Source organism: Ascaphus truei, chromosome 5 (genome assembly GCF_040206685.1).
Source record: "Ascaphus truei isolate aAscTru1 chromosome 5, aAscTru1.hap1, whole genome shotgun sequence".
Classification (NCBI taxonomy): Eukaryota; Metazoa; Chordata; class Amphibia; order Anura; family Ascaphidae; genus Ascaphus; species Ascaphus truei.
Genome location: NC_134487.1, coordinates 97,936,553 through 97,958,975, shown reverse-complemented (window position 1 = coordinate 97,958,975; position 22,423 = coordinate 97,936,553). Strand labels below are relative to the sequence as shown.

The window sequence follows — 22,423 nt, the reverse complement described above, 5'->3', positions numbered from 1 at the left end:
GGTGGCAGTGGGTGACAGTGGAGGGCAATGGGTGATGGGGGGCAGTGAGTAATAGCCTCTACCTCCTCCAAGCTTGCTTGCCGCCAATGCGTCGTCCTCCTTCCTGGTCCCCCCACCTGGAGCTCCCGCGCCAGCGCTGCTGCCTCTATATGAGGCTGCGCAACGCAGGAGTGAGAAGCTCCATCAAGGCCAGTGATGCGCTGGTCAAACAGTGGCCCGTCAGTACATCAATTAGGGACCGGATTTTTTAGTCGGGCCATCCTGGCTATGCCTATGCAAGGCTATATATTGTTTTCCTTTCTCTATCTTTATTATTATTTAAATGTATCTCAATTATAGTGCTATGTTCCTCTACTGTACCCAGTTATTTTTTTAAACATAAAGTGGAACTCCATTAATAGGGATTGTTACAGGACCTTCATTTATAGGGATTGTTACAGGACCTCCATTTATAGGGATTGTTACAGGACCTCCATTTATAGGGATTGTTACAGGACCTTCATTTATAGGGATTGTTACAGGACCTCCATTTATAGGGATTGTTACAGGACCTCCATTTATAGGGATTGTTACAGGACCTCCATTTATAGGGATTGTTACAGAGCTTTAGTCAACAACTGCAGTTAGGACAAAATAGTTGTGCGTGACTATGTTGTTGGCTCTGAACTTCCTTTGCACTAGCGACTGACTAATCCCGGGGTTTAAAGTGTCATAGCAACCACTAACCTAAGGAAGCGGAACCATGCTACACTTAGGCCCAGATATACGAAACAGTGCAACACTTTAGTACGTCTCGCGTTCCATTTACTTGAATTTCAGGTGAGGGTATGTTAATGCTTAGCACTGTTTAGTAAATCTGGGCCTCAGTTTGCTCAATCGAAGCTTCACTTTTATGCCTCAGCTAAAAACAAAGGGGTTTATGAAATATTTTGCGTGCGTCAATTTTAGTTAAAAAAAATAATACGAAAATGCACGTACTTTGCGTAGTAAGTATGAAGGTCGTTATGGGATTGTATACATATGACACATAGTTCGTTGTTTGAAATGAAGTTTGGCGTATTGTGTCATGTTGAATACCTGACTGATACAATTTAAATTAAAACAGAATTATGTGTATTTTTGTTCATTTATTACTAGTATTAGGAAGTGAAAATTATCAGTGTAATATTATTTATAGATGCCAGTGTGAAAATATTGTACATTTTGTTAGCCTATATAATTACACATCTGTGCATTGCAACGTAATTCTGCACTAGCGATAGAAATAGACTTGTTGAATTTACACCAGGTTCAACTTGAGAGCTATTATTTTGGATCACAGATACAATTGCAGTTGTACAGACCCTTTACATCTGTGTGTCCGGCGAATCCGATGTGTGCGCGCCAACATACTTAAATAAAAACATGTTTGCCTGTTAATGCGCACACTGAACTTAGTACATGCTTTAGGCGCCTACAAGCGCAATATCATTTGTGATTTCTGAGTCAATTTTACGCCAACATTCCATTTGCAACGTTTAGCACATAAGCCTCAAAACGTTACAATTACAGCACTATTTGCTCTTGCTTAAGCAAGAGGAATACATATATAAAGGAATGCTGAGTATCTCTATGTATTTCCTGAAGATTTAGTGGCTTATTCTATGTTGGAGAAGGAGCGGCTCAGTGAGTAATGACACTTACTGGCACTGAGAGTTTGAATTAGGGGAGCCTGGTTCAATTCCTGGTGTTGGCTCCTTGTGACCTTGGGCAAGTCACTTTATCTCCCTGTGCCTCAGGCACCAAAAACATAGATTGTAAGCTCCACGAGGCAGGGACGGTGTCTGCAAAATGTCTCTGTAAAGCGCTATGTAAAACTAGCAGCGCTATACAAGAACGTGCAATTATTATTATTATTATTATGTCAGCTGAAACGGCCGATTGGGCTATTTTCGGTCGAAATTCCCCGTTGATTTTAATGGTGAATTTTTAAAACTGTCCAATCGCGGCTTCTGCAAATATAGAATTAACCCCTTAATATTTAACAATGTAATAGACTATTCACATTCCTTTTCCATGTCTAATTGGTACAAAGTATAGTGTACACGTTACATTTATTTGGATGTAGGGCTTTTAGTGTAATATAGTTATAACATTAACTTTGATTTTAGACCGCATACAATATAGTGGCATGAGAAAACAAGAGCGGATGTAGGGGTTTTTACATCAAGAACATTTGAATTGATTAAGCATGTAAAACCACCGGGAACATACTTTTTAGGCACACTGCTCATTTTGGCGATTTTTGAATAGCTTTGCTAGGCAATCATATCACTATTACATGCATACCAGTGGCTGCGCACAGTGCTTTTGATATTCACAAATGTCCATTCCAATTACACACTGTACCATCTCTTTGGGAACATAACGTTTCTCAAGATAATATGATCAGACGTTAACCTTCTCAAGTGATTGAAAATGAATAGCACATGTGCATTAGGGTTTGTTTTTTTACATACTCCACAGGAACTTTCTGCCTGCATAGTTCAGTGCTGCTGCTCTGCTTCTTTAATACCATGGTCCGATTGCCTTGCAGAATTTTGATATACAGTACGCCTAGGATGTTGTGAGTTCAGATGCTAAAACTGGTGAGTTTGAACACCTGAGAAGTGAATTCAAATAATTTGCCCCTTTGCAATAGGGAAAACACTGAGCTACATAACACCTTCTCTAATATTTTCACAATGTTTCTTAATTCTAGATCAAGCCTCCGTACAAGTTTTTAATCTGTGATTGATAATCAGAATTAGTGATATTTTTTTCACAATTATATATTAGGATAACATATCTAATTATTGTGAATGATGTATGTCACGTGTGCAATGTAGTACAATTCTATTGCGAGAGTGGCAAATGGTAAATAATATAGTTTAATGCTAAAGAGAACTATGAGAATTGTGGTGCAGAAATGCTACACATTTTGTATATAAAAGATGTTTAAAAAAGGAAGAATAATGAGTATATAGGAACTTTTTTTTACAAGAAATGTATAAACTTGTTATACCTGTTAATAGCATGAACGCCTTTTAAGCCATCTGCTACCAGCCAAGGCAATAGCGCATCAGCCCAGCGTTAAAGCCTTTTTTTAATATATGGTTTACAAAGTATAAGCAAAGGCTACCTTTTCAGTGCTAAGTGAATCTGTCATCATCATACATTTTAGTTCATTACAGTAGTCACATCCAATGGGTTTTCATTGCTCTGACTGGCTGTTTCCTTCGGAGCAGGTGATTCTACATCTTTGCTTTCCATAATCTTTTCAAGCTCTGCTTCCACCTCAGACCTCTTCTTGGGTTCTGGAGTGTCCTCAGACCATCTCCCCACTCTCCGCACCCCCTTTGCCACTTTGGGGGCATTTGCACAGGGGTTGTGGTCGTAGATGACAAGCTTCAAGCCTGCCATGTGGACCAGGCTTGGGAAAAACCTGATGCCATTTCTGTCTACATCAATCACGTCTAGGAAGGGCATGTCCAGCAAGACCTGTGGAAAGTCTGCGAGAAGGTTCCCAGACATCCAGATGCTGCGTAATTCCTTGAGGTTTTTTAGCTCTTTGGGAAGATGGCGGATTGGGTTGTAACCAGCATGAAGGGTCTTCAAGAGGGTCAGTTCACAGAGGACAACAGGCAAATGTGTCAGATAATTGGACTCAATCCATAGGGTCTGCAGGTTTTTGAGGAAACTCATCTCCTGTGGAAGGTCTTTCAGTCTGTTGTTTCCAAGGTATAAGATGTATAGTTGCTTTAGGCTACACACAACCTGTGGCAGGACCTTGAAGTTGTTGAAGTCCAAAGCTAGAATCTGAAGGTTCTGCAGCAGTTCCAGCTCGGGGGGGAGAGTGTTTAGATTGTTGTCACTGAGATAGAGCTTGGCAAGTTCTGTGAAAGCACACACTCTTAGTGGAAATCTTCTCAGCTGCATGCTGCTCAAATCCACCATCTTATCAATAGGCATTTCTTCCAGGTCCCCTAGGAGATATTTCTGGCAGCTGTTAGATGGGATGAAAGCAATAATTCCCCTAATTGTGTTACCCATCTTTTACATTTCCAGAAACTGCATGCTCTGAGCCTTCTCAAATTCTTCTCTGTCTATACTTTAGAGGCAGTTGAGAGTGGCATTTCCATCATTCCATTACAATACGTTGTTTACATGGCAACTGTGATTAATCCCAAGAGTTGTGAAATGTGGCTGATAACTGAAAGAGCGTCTGGTGACGAGAAGGACGGACGGGGCTTAGCAGAAAGTTTCTCTCGTTTCTCCTAAGTCTATCCAACAAAAATGACAGCAAAGCCAAATTCCAAACATCTCACATTCAGCGCTCTAAGACTATATACTGTTCTTGGCAGTAGTTTTCGTGCAAAAAGAAGAAGAAAACAAAAAGTGGTATGCACATTGTAATGTATGCAGGGGAAGGTATCAACATCCTGATAATGAACTTTAGAAAAGGCAGAATTTTTAAACTTGGATTCATCTTAACTAAACATTTCGACTTTTAACAGACCAACAAAAAATTTTTTTCAGATGTAATCTGATGCTGTTTAAAATACCTGTCACGATTTAAAAATAACTTTTCAGGCTAATGGTAGTGTTATTTAACGGGATTTGTATACAGCCAAACGCACTAATGCACAATAACTCACACATCTGAAGTGCCCTTGAAAGCCCATGTACTGTACAACAACATGTACATATTATTTTATGTCGGTCCAACTAAACGTGTCAAGGGCTTCGGAGAATCCTGTTTTGAATTACTTTTCTCTTTTGTAATTTCTTCTCATGTTTACATTGTTAACGTTTTCGCTTTATTATCTAAGAGTAGCACAAATGACATCTGCATGATTTATATATTACAAATGTTATATTAGAAAACATTAGTGGGATATAGTTACTGGACAATATCACTTTATGGGCTGCTCCATTCTTAACTCTCCATATGTGTTACCGTAATTATATAAAGTTTGAGATCAGGGTGCCAGTAAAGTGTGACATTTTTTTGATAACTGCTAAACATCTGTACTGCATGGTGGTTCAATGTAATAACTCTAATAATAATAGACTGAGCCTCTGTACTGAAGCAGGGATATCCTGAAAACCTGGTTTGTTGGTGGCCCTTGAGGACTGGACTTGGCTACCCCTGATCTACACCGATATATAGTTTGACATCACAAATTAGAAGGACATGTGGCATCCTGATCTTGTACTGAGCAACGTGCTCACAAATAGTCAGTGTTTGAAATATCCCTAAGGTCTCCCATCCTTTGGTATTTTTATAGACATTAGTGCTATGTGTATATTTCTAAAGGGTGAAGGAGAATTACCATAAGTCAGTGTTTCCCACCTCCAGTCCTCAGGGAACCCCAACAGGTCAGGTCTTAAGAATATCCCTGCTCCAGCACTGAGCCGCTGATTGATCCCCCTGTGCTGGAGCAGGGATATTCTTAAGATCTGACCTGTTGGGGTTCCCTGAGGACTGGAGGTGGGAAACACTGCCATAAGTAATATTAAATTCCTTTAGGATAGTGAAAACTAGAAATAGAACTGAAAAATACACTAAAAACACCAAACAGACCACAATATCGTCCCTTGTCAATACTAATTAAAGTTCCAGTGTCCTGAAGTCCTCAGATTTCATTCACACTGAAATATAAAAGATTCCTAATGGGAAAACGTGTTTTTTTATTTTATTCCTCCCTATTTAATAGATGCTACCTGGTAAACTCAACATGTGTCCATCAGTCCTTGGATCCTGTGTTCTCATGAATAACAATTCCCTATTTACCTTTTATATATGACAATGACTCAGGGTCATCCCTTCAGGTTGGAGGAAAGGAGATTTCACCATTAACAAAGGAAGGCAGCTTGGAGCCCCTCAGCGACGGGGCTCATGACCGCTGGGGCCAGGCTCCCTCCTCTTCCCACCTAACCCCCACCCCTTGCGGTGTCCCCTCACCTGTAGTGCTAGGATGCGCATTGCCGTCCCGGCCGGCCAGATACTGCTTCCCCTCCCTTCTGCATGCGCGCCCCTCCCCCTTCCCCCCTTTTCTTCCCACCATGCCACGGGGGGAGGGGGAAGGCAGTCAGGCACAGGAAGGAACTCCCGCCCACCCGGCCCTTTGTGTGATAAACGTGACAGAATTTAATTATATTGTGTGTGCTGTATTTTCCCCCCTTTCAGAATGTGGATAAAAGAAAGACTTTGATGTTTTACATACCTGAGGTGGACCTTTTAAAGGCAGGTGTTGCCTTAGTCACAGCAGTTGTTGGGGGGGGGGGGGGAGTGCACGGTAACCTTGCCAGTGGGGGCTCTATGGTGCAGATAACCCCTAAAGCCTTCGGGTGGGGAGCGAGTGGGCAGGGCTCATTTGTGCGTGATTCCCTGAGCCCAGTATCGCTTAACAGCCGGGCCAGCGGGCGCCCGGCTTGGTGGGTGTGCGGGCCATGTTTAGGGTGCCAATGGCCTTTACCCGGGTGGGAGAGCACGCTGGCAGAGGTAGCACTCACCAAGGTTTAATATTATTTGTGTAAATAAAGCCGGGGCCCTTGAACCTCCAGACCTTTTGTCGTGTGTTTATTAATGTGTTAGGGGGGGGGGCGGCATCAGAGGGGGAGCTTCCTCGCAGGCTCCGAGGTCAGGGGTTCTTTACAGTAAGAGCAGTTATAAGGGGGAATTCACTACCCACGGAGACTGTGATGGCAGATACAATAGATCAGCGGTGCGCAAACTGGGGGGCACTAGAATTTCTGGGGGGGGCGCGCCGCTGTTATAGAGGTCCCGCGCTCTCCCCCCCAGGACCACGCGAGGCCTCTATAATACACTTACCTTCCATTCCAGCGTCGCGTCGTCCTGGTAACCCGGCGTCAAATGACGCTGCGGGGTCACATGACATCACGTTACCATGGCGACGTGACATCACATGACTACGCATTATTTGACGCCAGGGTCGAGCAGGGGGGGGGAGGCGCGAGGTGCCAAGGAGAGCAGGTAGGGGTGCGCACGGGGAAAAGTTTGCGCACCCCTGCAATAGATAACTTCAAAAAAAAGGTTAGACATCCAGAAAGGAAAGGAAAGGTATACAGGGATATACCAAATAAGTAAACATGGGAAGGAAGCTGATCCAGGAAGTTATCTGATTTCCATTATTTGGATTAAGGAAGGAATTTATTTTTCCCCTTATGAAACATCATTGGATGTTTCACTGGAGTTTTGTGTTTGCCGTAATCTGGATCAATATACTCTTAAGTACAAATATAGGATCAAGTATCTGTCGTCTAAATTTAGCGGAGGCTGAACTTGAGGGGCGCATGTCTTTTTTTCAACCTCATCCTATATGTAACTATGTAAGTATGTAAGACTTGGGATAAGTGTGCCTCTCTATTATAGCAGGCTGTAGGCCAACTCATATCTGTAACCTCTTGATTGCTGGAGGAGTCAGAAACCCATCCCAATGCAAAAAGTATTCCAATAACCCTATCTGTGCAATGCAGTGCAGACCGCCCTGGCGCTGCAAAGATTAGCATATCTTAAATAATTTGTTTCTAGAAAACTGAACGTTTGTACAGTTTACATAATATGTTTATAGGAATCATAAAAATATTGAAGTCATTTGCCAGGATGTTAGAAATATCTCAGTCACGCATAAAAGTACGCAGACAGTCACACCGTTGTGAGAAATACTGTCATCCTCGTTTCCCTGTCTAATTTATAATATTCCAGAATATATACATTCCTCTGTTTTACACTCATTATTCTCAGCTGTTATTGTCAGAATCTTACATCCCTGTTTCATATGTCTCCCTAATAGCGATAGTTTGTCAAGCCCTTCTGCATATGCTACTTGATGCAGCCACGAGTATCCGAACACTTGCCTGGGAAAATCTGGGGCAATCTCCCAGTAATGCTGCAACATTTCTGTGACATTTCTGCAGACAGACTAATGGCCCATCGGATTAACACAGCGGGGGTCCCCGGCAGTCCCATTCAAACTGAATAAGGCTGCCAGGGACCCCCCACTGTGTTAATCCGATGGGCCATTAGTCTGTCTGCAGAAATGTCACAGAAATGTTGCAGCATTACTGGGAGATTGCCCCAGATTTTCCCAGGCAAGTGTTCGGATACTCGTTGCTGCATCTCTATGTGAATAATCAGCACTAAGATATAATTTGGGTGAGTAGATAAGTATCACTTGATATACAGCCGAGAAACCATTTAGTAAGGAAAAATTCATCGGTTTTACAGAGATTACACCACAAATGAAAATGACTTTTTGAGGTATACAATATACGGTGTAAAACATCTGCTGGCTACATTACAGGTAGGAGACTATTACTGGACTTCTCTGTTGTCAAATCATCTTTCAATGTATTTCCGGCTACGTTTGGTATCCTGGGACACAACTTAAGATGACTTCATATGTTTTGCAGGATACCTGCCGGTGTAGGAAGACACCGTATAGTACATTCAGGTGAATGGACAGCAAGGCGCCTTCCAGTGTCTTAGGGAATAACACCGTAAATATGGCATATGTTATTTAAATATATATTTAAATACCTCACTTCTGGAATAATTTACTGGAGTCGCTTAAAACTTGCCATCTATTTAAGCACTTTCAAGACTGCTGCTGTTTCTTACGTTAACTTTTTAAGTGCCTTTTCTATGGACTTGGCAACCAGGAGTTCTTTTGACATACTGGGGTAAGTCATGGGCACTTGTCCCATTTTCTAGGGGCAGATCAGGCTGACCCCTCCACTTTGGCACAGGTCATGTCATGGGATCGCTCAAGGAGTGATCCCATGACACGGAAGTGCTGGGGGGTCCAGTGGCACTATGGTGTTACTGGACCCTTGGACACACTGTTAAGATTAAACATACTTGTAGCTGTAATACTCTTAATGTTGTCGTCACAAACATCTGTATACAGGACATACTTGAAAACGAGTTGTAATTCTCAATGTAATTATTTTTCTGTAATCTGTAAACTGGCTAACCAATGTATTTGACACCCTAGCCCTCTCAGTTCTTTATGCAGTGCACGTTTTATTTTTTATTTTTCTTATCACATTTATTTTGTGCTTCGGTCAGCAGCCGGGTTGTAATCCTTGGACCGGACACTCTTCGACAGTCTCCAAAAAGTGCGAGTAAGCCTGATAAGGAAGGGTTCCCATAAGTCCAGATGCTGAATATCTGGGACCATTTTCATAGAGACTCCGTTTGCTTTCATCAGCGAGGGCAGCTTTTCCATTCTCCCTGTAGACGTTGTGCATGGACTGTTTGTTTTACAGCATATAAGGTACTATTCTACGAATGCACAATGCTATCAAGAAAAGGACGACAGAGAACATTTCGAGCTTTTTCAATATTTTTTCATATTATCTTACTCTGCTCCTTTACACTTTAGAGCACCAATAAGTGGCTTTTGGAACACATAAATATGAATAAATATATGAATGGTGCCAGTACAAACCACTAGTTTTTACCCCATTTGTCAACTTGGAGCTGCTTTTGCTCTGTGATCATACTCTTTGACCTTAAAATGAATCAAAATAGTTAAAGGGCAATAACCGTGTTTTTATTTTTTTAATTTAATGTGCCATAGAGTCATTTCGTCCCCTTTGGACCAATCAAAAGTTACTATTTATTATATCATATACCAACACATAACCTATTTTCCTGCAACTAAAGCTTGGAAAATAAATAATGATTAAATAAGTGTAAAAACCTCTGACTATTGCATCAATTGAACATAAATGGGAACACAATTCATTAATCATTATCAGATGTCTGCTATCGGAAAGGTCACAATGCCCTGGGGGGACGTTTTAGTTGGCAGTGTTACAGCCCATGAAAAACATCATCCTGTATTATGAAAGCAGCAAACAATGATTCCCAGGAGGGTGGGTTGACACCAACGTTCCACCTTGGGCGTCGCTTACATTTTTTTCCCCCGCTGGTGTTTTTATGAATATTTTTTTTAATGTCATTTTTATGTAATTTATTAAGATTGATCATTTTATATATAAAATGTTATATATATATATATATTGCTGCCAGTGCATTGCAGGCCCCTCTGGCAGCCAAGGGGTTAATGTTGTAATGTTATTGTTATTCTATTCACATGCCCATTGTACTGCACTGTGGAATATGTTGGCTCATTATAAATAAGTGGTAATAATATGTCTTTTGGGCCTACAAATCTAGTTTGGATTTATAAAGGGAGGAACCATTGGAAAAGCAAAAAAATCTGTGGGTGCAGCGAAGGTCAATGAGACGTCTGGAGATGAGAATGATTTAAATTGTGTTTTTGGTTATTTGTATGTTACCTACCGGACCAGACGGACATACCTGACTCCTAACGTCGTTTCAGGGGTTGTGGCAATACAGTCTTTGTTTGGGCTAACTGGAGTAGGAATACTGAGTTCTTGGACTGGACTGTGAGCGAGGTAGTAATGGAAAAAGGTTCCAGGCACTTTTATATAAGAAATGTGACGTTTCTTTTATCACCAAAGCTTTCACGAACAAATCAGCTTGAACAATAAACAACTTCACCCACCAAGAGGCTCCCCTTTTCCCTCATGATGGGGGCCCTGTCTTTGAGAGATGGGGAAGGTCTACCTTAGGTGAAGGTTCTAATGAGTGTTGGACTAGGTGATGCTCTTTATCCAGCCACAGGGACTTTCTACCTAAGATCTCTGGGCTGCTTTAGGTTACCTGTCTATCCATAATATGGGAAGTCTGCTGGCCACTTGCCTGACTAGCACACAGTGTGTCACCTCAGCCACTATTATCCTGGTCACCTTCCTGATCATACATATATATATATATATATATAACTGAAAATCTTGGTTGTGAGTGTCTGTAGACAATTTGATTGGTCCGTCTGTCCGCCCGCCCTCCCACGGCTCTCTTTAGGTGGTGTGTCTCGCCCCCCTGTGTGTCCCGCCCCCCACAGCTCTCATTGGCCAGTGCGCTGTAACCCAGGGGTCCCCAACCCCCGGCCACACTGCTGCTGCTGCTGACTGAGGTGAGGAAATGCTCCCTGGTGATGGTGGTGGTGCCGGCTGTTGTTGCTGCTGCTGCTGGGGGGGGGGGCTTAACTGAGACATCTGAGTATTCCCCCCCCCCCAGCTCAATTTTTGCCCCTCCCCCCAGCTCCGTTTATGCCCCTCCCCCAGCTCCGTTTTTGCCCCTCCCCCCAGCTCCGTTTTTGCCCCTCCCCCCAGCTCCGTTTTGCCCACCCCCCAGCTCGGTTTTTGCCCCCCCAGCTCCGTTTTTGCCCCCCCCAGCTCTGTTTTTGCCCCCTCCAGCTCTGTTTTTGCCCCCCCAGCTCCGTTTTTGCCCCCCCCAGCTCCGTTTTTGCCCACACCGCTCCGTTTTTGCCCCCCACCCAGCTCCGTTTTTGCCCCCCACCCAGCTCCGTTTTTGCACCCCCAGCTCCGTTTCTGCCCCCCCCAGCTCCGTTTCTGCCCCCGCAGCTCCATTTTTGCCTCCCCCCGACACACACAGTGACACACACACACAGTGACAGACAGACACACACGCAGTGACAGACAGACACACACACACAGTGACAGACAGACACACACACAGTGACAGGCAGACACACTGACACACACACAGTGACAGACAGACACACTGACACACACACAGTGACAGACAGACACACTGACACACACACTGACAGACAGACACACTGACACACACACACTGACAGACACACTGACACACAGTGACAGACACAGTGACACCCCCCTTCATCCCCGCCCCCCTCGCCTTCCCCCCCGCCTTCCCCCCGCTTGCCTTCCCCCCTTGCCTTCCCCTCCTTGCCTTCCCCCGCTTTCCCCCCCCACACCCACACCTTCCCCCCGCCTTCTCCCACCCACCCCCGACTTCCCCCCTCCACCCCCACCTTCCCCCTCTTGCCTTCCCCCCTGCCTTCCCCCGCTTTCTCCCCCCCACACCCCTGCCTTCTCCCTGCCTTCTCCCACGCACCCCTGCCTTCCCCGCCCTTCCTCCCCCTGCCTACCCCCCGCCTTACCCACCCCCCACCTCCGCCTTCCCCCTACCTGCCCACCCACCCCGCCTTCCCACCCCTGCCCTCACATTTTTACATCACTTAGGTCACCAAAATATACATTGTACTGTGGTGTGTTTACAATAACCCATTTTAAAACAACATCGTATTACATTTTCTTCCATGTTTCTTTTCAACATCATTATACAACCTTTCCACCAAATAGTCAACCTATTGTTCCCCTATTTATAACTAATACTACCTATTACGGATTTACATCCCGGGCAACGCCGGGTATATCAGCTAGTATATATATATATATATATATATATATATATATATATATATATATATTTTTTTTAGACCAGTTTTTCTCCCCCTGATTGCAAATGTAAGTAACTATATAAACTATTTCTATGGCCTCCCCATCACTAAACTGACTAGAGAAAAGATGAAACCACAAACTTAATAGTTTAACCCCGGATCACACAGTCAGATTCTGCTTGGGTCAAATCAACTCCTTCCACAGCATAATTATAATTCCGAAGATTTCAAAATGATATCTAATAATATATACAATAATCTTAATATATACACTACGACAGTCTTATTAACCTTAAGATGAAACCATTTACAGTCTGGTAGACCTTACTTTGTAGAGTGCTACGTGTATACATTTTCGTTACATAGTAACAATTGTAGGTCCCCTGTGTCACCTTTTATCTATGAGGGTCGTGCTTTTTCTTGTAGGTTTGACGCACAAATGAAACTTTATGGGAGAGATTCATTAAGCTCCAATGTGGGGTATGGGACCTTGATCCAACTGATCGTCGCCTAGTGTAACCCGGCCTATATTTATTTGTAGTAAAACATAACTTGGGCTTCTTGCCCTTTGATATACTAACTAATAAAATTACAAAATAAAACCTGTGTTCTCTTTGGAGGCCTATACTATCTCTACTTGTTTGTCCACCTTACCAATTTTCAGGTTACGAGGCCCAGCTATGCCACCTCCTGAGATCCCCTCCCAGAGACCTTTCTGGCTCACGTCTTCAGGGTTCCCCAGCAGGGTGAACTCATCTTGTCCTTGGTTGTCTTCTGTCCTCTCCCTGGTAGCTTAATGGGCTTGAGGACAAAATATGACTCACATTCCCATATCATGATCTGAAAGTATTTTATTTGTACCCCAGTTGGCATCCTGCTTGCTGGGACCCTTCCACTTCATTAATGGAGAAAATCATTGTGAAGTTAAAGTTTTATGGTCATGGCTAGGATTTAGCTAAACACTTAGCTAGATATGGACTCTAAAACAAGCAGTACTTATTGTATATTGTGCGAGTTCTGTTATCTTGCTGTTACGCCCATCTTTGTAAGTCTAGCAAGTATAACCATCCTCACACTATGAGACCTAAAAGGTGGAAATAGCTGTTTGTGAATAGGTTAACTGGCTATGCACTTTTTTAACCCATGCTGTGCTGAAAAGCTGTGTAAGGTCTTGTGCAGGGTTAAAGTGAGCGCGCTGGTGCTCGAGCGCCTTGACGTCAGGCGCTCATGTTGCTCGGGCGATTCCTGGCCTGCTAGTTGCTCGCATAGGGGGGCGTGCCTGTGACGTCACTTGAGCGGTTTGCCCTCATTGGCTGAACCCCGCAAGTGAACAGGGCAAGCGCGACACACACTAAAAAATGTGTCTCTGCACGCATAATGCCTCCCCACGCTCACATGCACGCATGGCGCCTCCCCACGCTCACATGCACGCATGGCGCCTCCCCACGCTCACATGCATGCATTGCGCCTCCCCATGCTCACATGCACGGATCGCGCCTCCCCACGCTCACATGCACGCATCGCGCCTCCCCACGCTCACATGCACGCATCGCGCCTCCCCACGCTCACATGCACGCATCGCGCCTCCCCACGCTCACATGCACGCATCGCGCCTCCCCACGCTCACATGCACGCATCGCGCCTCCCCACGCTCACATGCACGCATCGCGCATCCCCACGCTCACATGTATGCATCGCGCCTCCCCACGCTCACATGCATGCATTGCGCCTCCCCACGCTCACATGCACGCATCGCGCCTCCCCACGCTCACATGCACGCATCGCGCATCCCCACGCTCACATGCACGCATCGCGCCTCCCCACGCTCACATGCACGCATCGCGCATCCCCACGCTCACATGTATGCATCGCGCCTCCCCACGCTCACATGCATGCATTGCGCCTCCCCACGCTCACATGCACGCATCGCGCATCCCCACGCTCACATGTACGCATCGCGCCTCCCCACGCTCACATGCACGCATGGCGCCTCCCCACGCTCACATGCACGCATCGCGCCTCCCCACGCTCACATGCACGCATCGCGCATCCCCACGCTCACATGCGCGCATCGCGCCTCCCCACGCTCACATGCACGCATCGCGCATTCCCACGCTCACATGTACGCATCGCGCCTCCCCACGCTCACATGCATGCATCGCGCCTCCCCACGCTCACATGCACGCATCGCGCCTCCCCACGCTCACATGCACGCATCGTGCCTCCCCACGCTCACATGCATGCATCGCGCCTCCCCACGCTCACATGCACGCATCGCGCATCCCCACGCTCACATGTATGCATCGCGCCTCCCCACGCTCACATGCATGCATTGCGCCTCCCCACGCTCACATGCACGCATCGCGCATCCCCACGCTCACATGTACGCATCGCGCCTCCCCACGCTCACATGTACGCATCGCGCCTCCCCACGCTCACATGCACGCATCGCGCCTCCCCACGCTCACATGCACGCATCGCGCCTCCCCACGCTCACATGCATGCATCGCGCCTCCACATGCTCACATGCACGCATCGCGCTTCCCCACGCTACAATTGAATTTCATTGTTTTGATCGCGCAGCTTGCGAGCGAGCGAGCGCGGTCTCACCCTGGACGAGGCCTAATGCGACAGGCATAAGCGTATGCTAAATGCTAAAATGGATATGAAGCACAAAGTGACGCTGAGTGCTTATTTGCATGTCATTACCCAGAATCCGTGGCTGCAGCGAAAGCATTGTCTGCTAAGAGATAATGGGGAAAGCAGAGTTGCGCACCTGTCAGGGACGTGAATGTGCTCACAAGTGATATTTTATTTGTTGTAAGTCTAAAACATGTTCCAAGGTGTTATATATGGCTGGCGATTCCCCTTTTATTGCAAATACAAGAAATGTTGCTATGTGGAATTGAATGTTAAATAAAGAATCGCACACAGGTTTTTGTAGCGCAAAAAAAAAAAAGATCTTTCATATCAATGTGAGATCCATATGCACAAAGTACAATTCCCAGAATATTGAATGAAATCACTGCCAAGCCAATGACCCACTGTGATTGATTGACCTGAGTACAAGCATTTTGTAACCTGGTCGAGTATACAAAAGCAAAGGGGAACCTCAAAGTCATTCGAAACTGACCCACGGGAAGCCATGAAGCTGCCGTTGGTACTTGCGGTCTGTATTCATATTACCACAGCACTACACAGGTAAGGGGACCAACCAGCTTTAGCATGACATACCAGGAACTTTAAACTAAGCCTTTCAGCAGGGAGGGGTTACACAGTATTAAGATGCCTCTGTGGTTAAATAAAAGTCTATCTATTTGGAATTATACTCCATAGCCAATTCTACTATAGTATTTATAGTTCTAGGATGACATTATTCCAGAAGAGATGTAGTTTATTGAAGGTTCTAGTACCATTTAAGGAAATCAACTTCATAGCGCTTTACATGTGATTTTCAGATGAAAAGTCTCTTTTGCAGATCTCCTGTTTTACAGATAGTAACACCTTTGTGTGCACCAACATAACGGCTCTTTATAGATGTTGTTGCATCATTATCTCTCCTTCTGTGATCTTTATTTTTTTATATGAAGAAGGCTCATGTAGCCCTGTAGCTCAGTACGCTCCCTAATAGAGCTTTTAGAACACTGCTCTTCCTGCGTTGTTTTAGGATTCCTTTGGTGAAAATGAAGTCAATTCGGCAACAACTCTGGGAAAGAGATGGGCTGGCAGAGTTTTGGAATCATCACCAAGCAGACATTTTCGCTCGAAAGTATTCCCAGTGCTTTCCCCCGTCTGACTTGTCAAGAACTGGATCAGTTTCCGAAAATCTTTACGATTATATGAATGTACGTAAGTGCTGTATGTAAGTAGCATCTTTTGTTATGCCTTCGAAATAATTTACTGTCTCCAATGCTGGAAGAAACTGAAGCCTATTACATATCGAAACTTTCAAACCAACGCTTTTCAGGATGTACAAGTGCAGGAAGGGTTAATAAGTGTTGGGTCACATGTATAGTCCAGTACATTAAAAAAAAAAAAGAATTAAGAGGAAGATTTCAACATACATGATTTACTAAAGAGACACAGACAGCACTAACATGTAGGGAGAAGCAGACTTTACTGGAGATGGTGATCACATTGAGTTTATAGCTGAAAAAAAGGTCATGTGGGGGGATTGGGGTCCTTAGACACATAGGTGTATATGTAAGATATATATGTAAGAGGAGTACATGTAAGCGTGATGCATAAGAGATGTATTTTTAATTATTTATAAAATGTTGTAACAGGAAATAAGCACATAATAGAGAGAGTACGGCACACCTATACAATGATATAGCAAATAAAGGATACTTGCGTTTGGCACCCGTGCACCTGTTCAGGGATAGCCTATCTGTAGCAGTTATGTATATTGAGGTAAAAAGGTGATCCAGGGCACAGTGCATTTCAGCAGAAAAAAGAAATGTATTATGTCATAACACGACGTTTCGGGCCTGACTGGCAGCCGGTCACTTGATAAAGGCCTTGTCAGGCCCGAAACGTCGTGTTATGACATAATACATTTCTTTTTTCTGCTGAAATGCACTGTGCCCTGGATCACCTTTTTACCTCAATAACAGGAAATAATACACTGAGAGTTACCTCTTGTTTTCAAGCCTGTCCTGGGCACAGAGTTATGGTGACAGGTACATGGTTACATTATATGAACAGAGTTTATACATTCAATTTAGAGACATTTTAGGACAGTTAGAGATAATAAGATTATCGACGTGTGAAGCAGTTACAGATAAGATTAAAATGTGAGACAGCTGAAGTCTTGAAATGACTTAACCTGGAAGCGGTTTTGAGAGTCTCTGGTAGATTGTTCAAGCCGTGAGTCGTGATATGGCCAAGAAAGAAGTGCAGGAGATGTTGTAGGGAAGTAGAGATTTGTAGGGGATGTGGGGGCATAGAAAGCATGTAGGGGATATGGGGGCAAGGGAGATGTAGAGCGAATGGCGCAGGTCAGGAACGTATAATGTATTTTGTCCAGAGAGTTTGGGATATTTCAAAATCCACTGCAAGGACATTGATAAAAATACACCTATGAGCCAATTTTACGTACACATTTCTTCCACTGATGTGCGAGACCTATAGTGGATTCAATACTATTCATTTATTTTGTATATCCTTCTCTGCCAAGTCACTTAGTTATGTGCATTATGGAGCAACCATGAATCATTCAGCTAACCCAGGATTGCTCAAACCCAGCCCTCAAGCCCCCACCCCACCCCACCCCACCCCCCAACAGGTCAGATTTTAAGGATATCCCTGCTTCAGCACAGGTGGCTCAATCTTTCCCTGCTTCAGCACAGGGGGCTCAATCAGAGGCTCAGTCGTTGATTGAGCCCTCTGTCCTGAGAACCTGACCTTTGGTGTGGGGGAGCGTGGGGGGGGGGGAGTTGAGGACTGGAGTTGAGCACCCCTGAGCTAACATATCAAATGTATGAAGTGCATGAGGCACTGAGAGACAGACGTCACACGGAAGTGCACAACACACTTATCTACCTTTCAAGTTTCTATAGTGTGCAAAAAATTTCCATTTCTCTTTGGGAAGAAGGTTTCTGTACATACAATAAGAACGGAGGCGTCCCTGCTTAGAACCGGTTAAAGGGCACAATAATACTAGCACTGTTTGCTGTCTGTAACACCACAGGTTTAAATGCTTCTCCTTTGCATGGTATCTAGAGGAGGAATGTTCCTCTGTCTGCACCAGATACCGGGGACACTTCACTATAAATAGCCTCCCAACTTCTGCCCTCAACCACGGATATTGTACAGGGCAAAAAGCAATCGGATAAGTTCTAATTGAGCCTTTTCTAGGTCATCAGAGCAGTAGAGGTCGAGCTGAAATAAGAAATGTCCCCCGTCAGAAACGTGTCCAGGTTTTATATTTATTTTTATAAAACTATTAAAAAACAAAAAAACCTGTAAAACTATTTTAAAAAGATTAGAAATAGTGCTGTGCAGCGATGCTACGCTCCCAGTCCTCAGAAACAATACACGCCTGCACGTGCCACGTTAAGCAAATATTATCCATTGATTCATATATTCCATTGAGAGTTTTATAACCATTATAATTTCTACTAGCCTTCAGCTAGAGTAAATATATAATAAAGTCAGGAAACCTCCTAACCATCGCGGGAGAGTTTTCAGCAGGGGGCTCAACTCCAGTTCTCAAGCCCCCAACCCCTACCCCCCCAACAACAGGTCAGGTTTTCAGGATATCTCAGCTTCAGCACAGGTGACTCAATCAGTTCCTGCTTCAGCACAGGTGGCTCAATCAGAGGCTAGGTCAAAGACTGCGCCTCTGAACCACCTGTGCTGAAGCAGGGATTGATTGAGCCACCTGTGCTGAAGCAGGGACTGATTGAGCCACCTGTGCTGAAGCAGGGATATCCTGAAAACATGTTGGGGGGGGGGGGGGGTCTTGAGAACTGGATTTGAGCCCCCCTGGTTTACAGCAAACATTCTTGTGCACTGTTTTAGTGTCTGACTTTTTTCCATTTATGTTATTTGATTAATAAAACAATATAATAAACCCGCTCAGTAATGGAACACACATTTTTGATGCTTTTTTTATGTTGGGTTTTAATGTTAGAAACTAACATATACATTACGTCTCCCTCAGTGCCTTGCAGGCCCCCGCCCTGGCAGTGAAAGGGTTAGCTGCGCCAGCTTTCCCATACCTGACCCCCTCTGAATGCTTAGCAAAGGAAATGACTCCCGTTTTACATCTTCAATTTCATCTTCTCTATTCTCTCTTATGTTAAAAGTGAAAGGAGAGAAAGAGATGATGTGCTGCCATGGGAGAGAGGTGGGGCAGTCTGCCTGAGCCAGGGAAAGCTATCAGAGCATCACTGCCAGTTATGGGCCTGCCCAGCCTCCGACACTGGGCACATATAAATAGTTACACTTCAGGTCCGCGGTCAATGTAGGATATAAGAGTTTACAAGCACGTTACCACCTCTTATCAAGGCACCATACCATGCAGTCCATGCAAAGATCATTCTACACTCGTATTTATTTGTACGCACTAAGGCTTGTTATATAGTCCTCGCTGCAGCGCCGTGCGGGCGCGCGCCCAGCGTTGCACGTGCACGTATAGTGGCTAGGGTGCAAGCGGTGACACGCGCGGTTAGGGGGCGTGGCTCTGACATCACAGCGTTAGGACGCGCTGTGATTGGTTCGCGGCGTGGCAGCAATTGTATTTTATTGTAATACAATTTTATTGTATTTTCCCTGGTCTGCAGCGTCACCGCTCACGGCCGTGCGCCCGCGCGCCCCAAGTATACAAAAGTCTGGCTAACACAGACAATTAAAATTGACACGCACGGTAGCGCACGCACACGTGCTATATTACACACCTAACGGTGCTCAACTCCAGCCCCCCCCCCAACAGCTCAGGTTTTCAGGATATCCCAGCTTCAGCACAGGTGGCTCAATCAGAGGACTGAGCCTCTGATTGAGCCTCCCGTGCTGAAGTGATATCCTGAAAACCTGACCCTTTGGGGGGGGGGGGGGGGAACTTGAGGCATGGCGTTGAGCACCCCTGCACTCATATATATATATATATATATATATATATATATATATATAAATATATATATATATATGTATATATATAGAGTTCATAAAAAAGAATTGGTGATAAATTCCCTATACCACACTGATTAAATCAGCCATTGATCTTCAAGTTTTCAATGTCACTCTAATAAATTTCTTGAGTACCTTATAACGAGAGGCACCTTCTAGTGGACAAAGAGGCGCAGAACATTCTATCAAATTTGATCAAAATTGGACCTTTGTTTCCTGCAAATGAGTCGCAAAAAGACCCGGCAACATTTGTAAAAAGTAAAAACATCCCTCACCACCAGCTCAAAGTCGTCCACAAAGGTGGTAAAAAAACATATTACTATCTATTTATTATAAAGAGGAACATGTGGAGTTTGTGGGAGTTTTGCAAGACTTCTGTCAAAACTTTTGGGAACTTTGAAAAGTTGAGACATTTTGCTCTTTAATTAGGGAAATTTTTTGTAAAACATTGCTGTTTTCAGATAAATAAAAACACGAAGCGCTCTTTGGTGAATTCACACTTCTTGACAAATTTGCAGCCCACTCAAGCTTATAGACTTGTGAACATCACCAGTAAATGTAATCACGGCCATTAAATTCCCACTATCAGTCGGTGATGGGTAATACTACTGTATATAGCTCCCTGTGCACTGTGTCGCCGGCTCCTCTAGCTGCACGATAAACAGTGATATTTTTAATTGGCTTAAACCTGTTATCTAATGTATTTAAAAAAAAAACAAATTAGACATATGTATGTATTTTTAAATCATTTTTTAGATGTTTGTAAACAATGTACATTGAAACATAAGATACATTTTAGTTGCCTTATCATTTCTCCATGTTAGTCTCACTGAATGTTAACCAGTCTCTCTTTGTCCTAGTTCAAGTGCACTCAACTCCAGTCTCCCCCCCCCCCCCAAACAGATCAGTTTTTTTGGATGTTCCTGCTTCGGCACAGGTAGCCCAATAAATCCCTGCTTCAGCACAGGTGGCTCAATCAGAAGCTCATTCTTTGACTGAGCCAGCTGTGCTGAAGCTGGGATATCCTGAAAACCTGACCTGTTGAGGGGGCTTGAGGACTGGAGTTGTGCACCCCTGCCCTAGTCGGTTCTCTGACTGGGGGGTATAAATCTGATAGTCTGATCAGTAGGGTGGAGATAACAGGATAAGGAGTGACCTCGCAGCGGACCCTGTTGTAATAAACATGTTCCAAATGTCAAACAGAATTACAAATACTTACACCTGGCTATTTCCTGAACAAAAAGGTTTAACCCATCACACTTAGGGCCTCATGCAGAGAGCAGCGCTAACAGGGAAAGCGGCATGTTTTGGCGAATTCTGCCTTGAGAAAGGCAGATAATGGCAAGTTTTAAAAAAAGCGCCATTTTTTTTTTCTTGAAACTCGCCGCGCGGCTGGAGAGATCCTAATCTCTCCAGTGTTTAAAACGGCCGTATGCAGAGAGCCGCGAACGCCATCTAGTGGCTGTTCGCGCCAAAAAAATGGTGCGATTTTCAACATTTTTCCTCTCCACCAAGAAGCTGGCGCTCCGCGGCAGGTGGAGGAGAAAAAAAAAAAAAAAACGATTTCTTTCCCACTAGTTTCAACAGCGCTTATAGCGCTGGTTGAAACTCTCCATATGCAGAAAGGATTGTAAATGCAGTTTTATGCCCTTTCTGCATATGGAGAAAAAAACTCTTCAATAAAGCTAAATTTTATTCCCCCTCTCCAATTCTAAATAGCGCTGCTCTCTGCATGAGGCCCTTAGTGTGGCTCTTAGAAACGTCAGATATTATGGAACAAACATTTAGCAAATAGTAGGAAAAGTCACATGATTTCACTGTATTGTCATTCCAAAGTATGTAACTAATTAGCGCTGCGTCTTAACCCATTCCGTGCCAGAATGGCCAATAACACCTTGCAAAGCATCTCCAGGTGCTCTCACTGAGGTCGGAGGGTTTAATGGCGTTGTGTATTGTGGTTGGAAAACCTGACGAAGGGTCCCTGAGAAACTACTCAATCTATAGCAGGACTGGCCAACTCCAGTCCTCAAGAGCCACCAACAGGTCAGGTTTTAAGGATATCCCTGCTTCAGCACAGGTGGCTCAATCAGCGACTCAGTCAACGACTGAGCCACCTCTGCTGAAGCAGGGATATCCTTAAAACCTGAACTGTTGGTGGCTCTTGAGGGCTGGAGTTGGCCACCCCTGCTCTATACCATAGTTGAATACATTTTCTAATATAGAGGTGTGTGCATAACGGACGTCTCTTTTCAGGCTCAGTACTATGGCGAGGTCGGCATTGGAACCCCACCTCAGAACTTCACCGTGGTGTTCGACACGGGCTCCTCCAATTTCTGGGTCCCATCAGCTTACTGCATCAGTGAAGCATGCCGTAAGATGCAGAAGATACTTATTATGTCCTCATTTACTTCATGTCTGTCTCA

General features: G+C 44.5%; 2 protein-coding genes across 4 annotated transcripts in view; one reads left to right on the top strand and one right to left on the bottom strand.

Annotated features, from left to right (window-relative positions):
• The first annotated feature begins 2,504 nt into the window (after positions 1-2,504).
• Positions 2,505-22,423, top strand: part of LOC142495164 (cathepsin E-A-like) — a 31,974-nt gene continuing 12,055 nt past the window's right edge. For 2 of the 3 annotated variants that reach the window (XM_075600269.1, XM_075600267.1), the window contains exons 1-3: positions 15,498-15,569; positions 16,036-16,213; positions 22,254-22,371. In XM_075600269.1, the coding sequence (XP_075456384.1) occupies positions 15,514-15,569; positions 16,036-16,213; positions 22,254-22,371 (352 nt within the window). In that variant the 5' untranslated portion in view covers positions 15,498-15,513. Of the gene's footprint in view, positions 2,628-15,497; positions 15,570-16,035; positions 16,214-22,253; positions 22,372-22,423 lie in introns of those variants that run through there. The other variant, XM_075600268.1, reaches the window with a different exon arrangement.
• On the bottom strand, positions 3,107-4,136 carry LRRC10 (leucine rich repeat containing 10). Its single transcript, XM_075600271.1, has one exon. The coding sequence runs from the start codon at positions 4,069-4,071 to the stop codon at positions 3,199-3,201; it is 873 nt and encodes a 290-aa protein (XP_075456386.1). The 5' UTR covers positions 4,072-4,136; the 3' UTR covers positions 3,107-3,198.